The sequence below is a fragment of the Bactrocera dorsalis genome, chromosome 1 (assembly GCF_023373825.1).
Source record: "Bactrocera dorsalis isolate Fly_Bdor chromosome 1, ASM2337382v1, whole genome shotgun sequence".
NCBI classification, from domain to species: domain Eukaryota; kingdom Metazoa; phylum Arthropoda; class Insecta; order Diptera; family Tephritidae; genus Bactrocera; species Bactrocera dorsalis.
Window position 1 is genome coordinate 2,067,065 of NC_064303.1, and position 8,329 is coordinate 2,075,393.

Sequence of the window (8,329 nt, forward strand, 5' to 3'; positions counted from 1 at the left end):
TGTGCGTTGGCGCAGCCGTCTACCATTGTCCGTTGCCAACTGTGTTGGGTTATTAGGTGGACTAAGTGAATTCCTGCATTGTTTTTTGCGAATAGTTAATTCATTTTCAATAGATTGGTTAGCGTAATTAATTGCCACCATATGCCATAGCCATGCCATGTTCTCACTTACTACGTACGCGTAGAAATAATCGCATTTCGTAGGCCAATGTTTGAACATGAAAAAATAATTATTCTATTTGGGTCAATTTCGATAAGTTAATTGAACTTTGGGGTATTTGTACTAAATGGATATCTATTTATATTATATTTTCTATATTCTATATATACATAGATATTGTTTAATTCGATTATTTGTTGGTTTTTATTATTTTCAATTATTTTTTTGAACTTGTACAAAAGGAATTTTTTCGGTATATGTAATTTCAAGGAAACACAAACAGCTTCCATATTCTAAACTCATAAACATTTTAATCGTATTTTGCTTTGCGATATTGGTTTGTAAGTTTTCACGGAATGACTTATTTGAAGCTTCCGAGTGAACTCATGTAACTGATTAAAAAAAAAAAGGTTAATAAAATTTCTTTAGTTTCTGATTGTTTTTGGTTCCTTAAGGAGATGTATCCATCTGTAAATTAGAAAAAAAACGCTTTATAGTGAATTTTCTATGAGGCATTTTATTTAATAAATAATTAAAGACAATGTACATTTGTAGAGTTCAATAAGCTTAATCATTGATTCTATTTAAAAAAGTTCGGAAATAAAAAAAAAATGTTATAACTAAATATACGATATAATACCTAAAAGTTGTAAATAAAACGAAAAATTATTAACTATTCATCAATATTTATTTTGTCGCCTTCAAAGTAATCCCCGCCAGATGTAATACAATTATGCCAACGATTTTTTCAAGCCTCGAAACACTATTCATAAGCACTTTTTGGTATGGCCTTCAGCTTTTTCAGCGAATTTAGTTTCATCTCTTCGATGGATTGAAAACGGGCTCATGGAGCAGCAATTTCAGTTTGAGAAACAAGAAAAAATCGCACGGAACTAGAGCTGGTGAATACGGTGGTTGATCTATGGTATACTCGTATTGCGTTTTTCACTTTAAATTCGCCCACAATCGTGGTTCAATGCGATGGTGCATTATCATCGTGTAAAATCCATACATTTTTCTTCCACAATTCCGGCCGTTTTCGACGAATGTTCTCACGTGAACTTCTCAACTCCTTAAATAGAACTCCTTATTGACCGTCTGTCTCTCCGGAACAAATTCAGGTTACACCGAACCACGAATATCGAAAAAAAACTATGAACATCACCTTGAATTTTTAGCGGCTTTGACGTGTTTCGGCTCGTTTTTTTCCTTCCATTCCGATGATTGTTGACTTAATACATAGTATGATAAAACCCCAAACCTATGTCTTATCGGAAGTTATAATGATCTTCATGAAAGAGGGATGGGATCTGCATGACTGTGGGATCGATCAAGCATGTCCAAAGAGAACTATTTACGGTTCTCGTTTTGAAAAAAATTCAGCTTTATTCACCATAGTCATTCGAACAGACTCGGGAGAGATGTCGAGCTCTCTTGCCATCTCTCTTACACTTGCCTATCGACTTTCAATCACTATATCCTTCACTTAATAATTTCATGAGTCCATGAAAATACCAGCTACCTACCTACCACTCGTAGGCTTGTGTTTCTGATAAAACTGAATCACCGTAAGCTTTTTCCATTATTAGCAACAATAGGAATAATTTCTCTAAATGCGGTTGATGTTTGTAGTTTTTAGGAAAATACATATTGGATGTCAAATAAAATGTGATGAGTAAATTTTTTTTCATATTATGGTTTAGTGCCCTAGTCCATTAAAAATTCGTTATGAGTTTTCATGTGACAAAAAATGTCTGCTGATGTTGTTAAAGCACAACTTCTTCGATGTCATTCAATGTCACAGTTTCTTGAAATAATCGAATTTCCACGTGAGTGGCACGTAGCCTCGTCTTGTTGGAACCAGATGTTTTCAAGATTAACTTCTTGCAATTGCGGCAATTAAAAGTTGGTTATCATCGATCTATTGACATTAACGGTGTCACCAGCTTCATTTCGAAAGAAGTACGGACCGACGATTTCAACAAACTGTCAATTTAGATGTACTTGTATGTAATAGTTGTTCATGAATAATGTGTGTGATTTCTACTGTCGCGACATTTATATCCGCTTAATCAGCTGAACTTAAATATTTACTTTTTTCCGAAAGTGTATAATTCTATAAATGTTGATCATATAGATAGAAAGTTATCGAAAAGAAGAAGTCTTTAGGGAAATTTATATTAGAGACAGTAATAAAAAAAAGTGTTGATATCGAAGCAACGTAATATGATAATTTAGTTATATAACAGCAAAATGTGGAAACTCTGGACGCTTGTGTTAGTATTGAATTTGGTAAGTTCATATGCCATTTATTAACTATTTTTAATTTAATATGCTTGTTCACCTTAAATTTAATATGTAAATACTTTCGAAACCACATCTCTAAAATGTTTCCAATTGTTTTTTATAGGCGGTGCATGAAAGTGGTGCCATACGCCCAGCCACCACCAGCGACGCCCAAACGAAATGTGGTTCGGTGTTATGTGAAATGGTCTCCGAGGTGTTTAGTAAAGCCAAGTTGAGTTATGGCTACAATTATGTGCATACAATTCCAGCGGGGGCAATGAACTTAACGGTGAAACAGCTGGCACGAAGTGATAATTTATTGGGTAAAAAAAAAATAATTTTTATAAAAAAAATCGATTGTAAATTATAAATGTTATGCAAAAATATAAATAATTGGGAGTAATATGTACTTATGACAATATAAATATTTATTGCTCTAGCACTCAAAACTACCGATGATATCTTTCTGATTAACGGTAATAATCGCGCCTCGGAGAGTGGCATATTCGAGTATAATGACGACAGCTATGACTACAATCGTGAATTGAGTATAATCACTGCTAAGGGTCCCATAGGTAAACCCGTTGTGCTTTTGGTAAGGCTTCACATTGATTCACTGACTGTTTAAATAACTATTATACTCTCCCTGTCCAGCTCTTTGTGCGCGGCCATAATACTGGTATAAAATATGACTATACACTGCCTGTACCGTCGGCTTCCATAACCGAGGAGGAGGAGCTGCAGTCACAGTGGAACGAGGTGGGCCAGCCACTGGACGAGTTAGACGAGAACAACATTGATGGCTCCGTTTCGGCACAGATCGCACGCGCACGTGAACGCAAACGACGCAAGTTTTCGTGGAAGCTACTCGGCTTTGGTGAATGTAATCGCTCTTGTGGACCAGGCATACAACCACCGATTTTCCGTTGCATACGCGATTCGCCGACGCGTTACTATTCACCGAAGCGTTGCGCGTTTGTGGAGAAGCCAGTCTTCAGTGAGGACATCTATCATTGTAATCGCGGACTGTGTCCAGCTTATTGGCGCGCTGGTGAATACGGCGAGTGTAAATGCGCCGAAGGTGTGGCCGAGGGTGTGCGTTCCCGTTACGTGAACTGCGTGCAGGAGCAAAATAACGGCAAGGTGGAAATAATCTCCGAAGATTTGTGTGAGCAGGAGAAGTTGCCCCAGTTGAATGAGACGTGCAATTGTCCAAAGCTGAATCGGCGTAAGATCTACGCACGCGGACCCGACAAGACGCCACGCGTATTCTCGCGCTTGGTGATAGCGCCCACTTTGGTGCGCAGTGTTTACAACTCAACTACGCCATTGCGGCGGCATCTGCGAGACGATCGCGTGGACAAAGCGGGTGTGTGGTTGATGTCGGGCTGGAATCAAGAGTGTTCGACCGATTGCGGCGCTGGCTTTGAGCATCGTTCGATCTACTGTGATCGCACGCCACCCTATACGGATCTTTGTGATCTACGCTTCACGCCCGAGCAAAAGCGTATTTGTAGTGGTAGTCAACAGGCCGAGGCGTGTCAGTATGGCAGATGGTTCACTTCCGAATGGAGTAATTGCACAGGTGATTGCTTCAACTTACAGCGCAAGCGTTCTGTGCTTTGCTTGCGCGATGGCGTGGCGGTGGATGAGTCGGAATGCGATCTCTTGTTGCGCCCGCGCGCTGTTATGAATTGCACACACAAGGAGGTGACGTTTTGTGGGCCCAAGTGGCATTACTCCGAGTGGTCGGAGGTGAGTCTTTCTTTGTATACGGAAAACATGGCGAGACAAAGTTGTTAGCTTCAAAACGATATTTCTATAGCGTGAGTATTTCTCTTTAATCAATCTAACTTTTTGTGTTTGATAGTGCTCCCGCTCTTGTGGCGACGGTGTTCAACGACGTTACGCCAAATGTCTGGAATTCGATTGGAAACAAAAGGCGATGGTGGAATCGAGTAATTGCAAATATTTGGAGCGTGAGCCGGTCTATGGCACATGTAAAGTGCAGAAGTGTGAAGGTACTCTACTCAATAGCATGCGTAATAATTTGTGTAAATGGGGAAATATTGTAAAATAAGAATTAGTTTCGGTTTTGTTGGGTAAGTTTTAGAATCAGAGTTCCTTGATTCCTAAAAGAAGTCTTAGTTTACTAGAAATATAGTCAAGTGTTAGCTCAACAGTAACAACCAAGGTAGTAACCTTGTATCGCATATTGACCAAAAGTGTCTTGAGAAGCAGTACAGCAGTAGAAAGTGTTGTCAGAAGTAAGAAACTTCACTTCTACTGGGTGCCAGGCTACAAAGGCATCGAGGACAATGAAATAGTGGACGGGATTGCCAAGTATGGTGTACGACTAAGATCCGTAAACGTGATTAAGATTACGAAACCCATGAATTGTCTATACGACGCATGATGAAAAAAATCAAAAAAGTATGATACACTGGAGAAGGTATCGAGAGGCCGCAGAGTCTGTTAAAATTCGCATCTAGCGCAGGCATCATAAACGATGACTACTCCTCTTGGATTTAGCACGCGAACTTCATTTGGTATCGCAAAAGATCAAACTGGTGTGTGGCTTATTGGCCTACCAGACTAACCTAACCTAGCTCAACAGCCAAGTTAGAATATTACATAATTCTTGCCCTTGACGGTTGCATTTTTGATCGTGTTTTGCAAGATAAAAATGACTGCGAAAAATCGAAAAAAGGTCAGAATAGCTTGTGTCTAAACATAGTGAATGGTTTCTTGAATTAGTAACAATTTATCGATTTAGGGCTCGATATCTCATAAGCCAATATGCTTTCAATCCAATCCTATATAATGGCAGGTTCTCTTTAACCGCGAAGGTAGACGACTCACATAATGGGTTGATTAATTTAATTTTTTATTTATATATAAATATATTTTCTAGTTACTTTCACTTCAAATATTTCCACATGTTGCTTAGTGAGTGTAATTAAAATACTGGCTAGACGTACAAATTAGAATTTTACTTTTTTCTCCAATTAAACCGCATTATTCTTCTTCTCTCTCACAGAACTCAACACACTCTTCGATGTGGAGCGTGATATTTTGAAGCCAGTAGATCCACCTGTCAATTGCAAAGATGATGTGAGTAATTGTCAGCGGATAAATCGACAACGATTGTGCAAATTGCACTACTACAAAACCTATTGCTGTGCCACATGCAGCGGATATGCTTAGCAAATGCGTTTAGCAATGGCCAATTGAGGAAATATGTGGCAGCGACGAGTGCAGGCGAGAAAGTTTCGCCCCAGCAGCTTCAGAACCGGCGCTGAAGCATTGCGTATTTAATTGTATTTAAATTATTGGCAGCAACGACAATAACAATAGCAATAATAATTACTATCATAACATTAGCTTAGCATTTAATGTAGTCAGTTTAGCTCGTAAGTTGCAAGAAAAGTTGAAAATTTAAGAAGATTAAGGCGCTTATGGCACGTGATGTCGATATGTGCCTGAGAAACAACAACTTATTAAATCTTATTACAAGTTCACTAATTGGATTTGTACGAAACATATACTCGAAATGTTCGTATTAACTTAAGATTTTTAACAAAATGGAAGATAAATATTTTCGGTACACAATAAAGGGTGTTTCAGTGCACCTTAATTGCTTAAATTTCGAATATAAGTATTTTTGTGTCCAGTAAGAATAACAACTTTAAATGTTTTAAAAAACTTAGTGTATGAGTACTAACCTGCCATATAGGCGCACGTACAAGAATATAACTACATACCGTCACCTGAAATGCAAAACAACGTATCATCAAAAAATTCGAAAATCTCGAAAATCGCTGTCGGATGTAATAACCAATAAATAACCAAATAATGACTTTATGATAACCAAAATGTAACCATTTTATAACCAAAACTCAAATTTTGTTTCAATATGAGTGGTTTTTGTTTTAATGTTTCCTCTTCGCCTGTAAACTTATGAGAAGTGGTGTTACGTTATTTTGCATTTTAGGTGACGATATGTATGTATGTACTTACTAACCCCATAGAGCCATACCAAACATATTTATTGCATTTTTACGCGTTTATTTGTAATAATTCAAATAACTGTATAAATAATAAATAAAAATATAAATAAATTTGAAGTCTTCTTTCACTTTCTACTCGAGCGACGCAGCAATTTGCGACCGCCTTCGCGGTGGTCCGAAAGTGTGGCAAGTACTTTGCCAAATTGGCGCGCCCAATTGCGAAAAATATGCTTAGCGTCGGGGTTAGGTGCCGCCGCTGCATTGTTAGTACAGCGAGTATTGCGTTTAATTGCTTTTCGCTTTTGAAATTAATATGCAATTTGTTGCGTGCAATTATTGATAATTTATTTATTTTCTGCTGTCGCAAAGTAAAGAGCAAAGAAAACTGCAACGCTGGGCTTACGCGTTGTCGAAGCAATTATTTAATTGTTCACGCGTGTCTTCACTTGTCTGCGAGGGTGTATCAAGTCAAATTGGCTACCAAAGCATGGGTTATGATAAACTATTTGTAAGTGAATGTGTGTGTGTGTATTGTGGATTAGTATTTCCAAAGAGGACAAATAAATGACATTTTAATCGGCTGAATATGAAACTTTACTACAAATACAACAAGCCTAAAGATGTAACAAGCATATGTAATTTGTTTTTTAGTTCAATATTTTCAGTTATTGTACGTTATTAAATTTCAAAAAAAAATTGTGTTCTATTATCTATGACCTTTCAAATTGACCTTTATTACCAACACATTGTAGTTCACTCGGTTAAGATTTTGTTATGCATTTAATAATTTTATTGAGAAAATATTAAAAAATTAAAAATGGTCGAAAATGGGTTTCTTAAAAGGTGGCAAATAAAGAGAGTAAAATATAGACACCAGAAAGAGAAAAAAGTTAGAAACGGGCATATTGGATATAACGTAGAATTTTATATGATCTACCATCTGATCAAATTTGAAACGGACTGGTCTTTATAAATTGGCACACGAACAATTTCTTTCTCCTATATTTGGTAAACCTTTTTCATTTGCGTGTGAAATTTGATTTCTAGTCTATTTGGAGACTCCTTTGTGATCGGAGCATTGAACTTTTGACGAGCTTTGATGCTTACTGCTGATGTATATTGTTCGGGGCGATCAGTTAAATATGTATTATAAATAATTTCAATGAAATTTGAACCGCACTACAAGATATGTCTCCTAAAATATTACAATCAGCAAAGTGATTAGTCACTAGTAACAGGAAATAGAGTGTGGTTTTAAAAACCATCACAGATATTTTACAAAACTACGTGTTCTGACCAGTTCGTAAGTAGTTGTAATACAAAATTACCATCTCAAATTTGACCAGCACTGGATCATTTAAATCGAGCGCGCAAACCGAATCGATATATTTTTTTCTATATTGGTCGTGAAGTCATCGAATTTTGCCTCTTCCGAGTTGTCTATTCAACCTCTGCTTATGATGATAGCATCGCAAAAGTTAAAGAAACAGTGCTTGAAAATCGTCGTTGTCATCAGAGAGATAGCATGGATCGACTCAATATATTTTGGTTAATATTTTTGAAGCGGTTCTATGACTCTTACCAAAGACCACATCGAGTAGAGATCGAAAACGAAGCTGGACAATGTAGGTGAGAACTTTACACCCATCAAACACATCATTACTGTTAACGCGATGTAAATTAATGAATATATCGTTGAAACTGCTTAATAATCTAGTGAATGGCGCCAAAAATTGACCGAAATGAAGGAACCACAAATCGCTGAAGTTACTGATAGTCCTCCTAGTCGTGGCTTATAAAAAATGTATAAAAAATTGGATTAAGCGTTGACATGCTTGTGTCTGGCCAAAAGATTTTTTTTTTTACGTGGAGGA

General features: G+C 37.2%; 1 protein-coding gene across 1 annotated transcript; it reads left to right on the forward strand.

Annotated features, from left to right (window-relative positions):
- Window positions 1–2,321: 2,321 nt before the first annotated feature.
- LOC105232319 (thrombospondin type-1 domain-containing protein 4) lies at window positions 2,322–6,572 on the forward strand (the record flags this gene model as incomplete). Its single annotated transcript, XM_049454981.1, is given in 6 exon segments — window positions 2,322–2,451; window positions 2,570–2,768; window positions 2,886–3,040; window positions 3,100–4,200; window positions 4,316–4,466; window positions 5,486–6,572. Coding segments are annotated over 6 exon segments (1,812 nt in total). The 3' UTR covers window positions 5,653–6,572.
- Window positions 6,573–8,329: the final 1,757 nt, after the last annotated feature.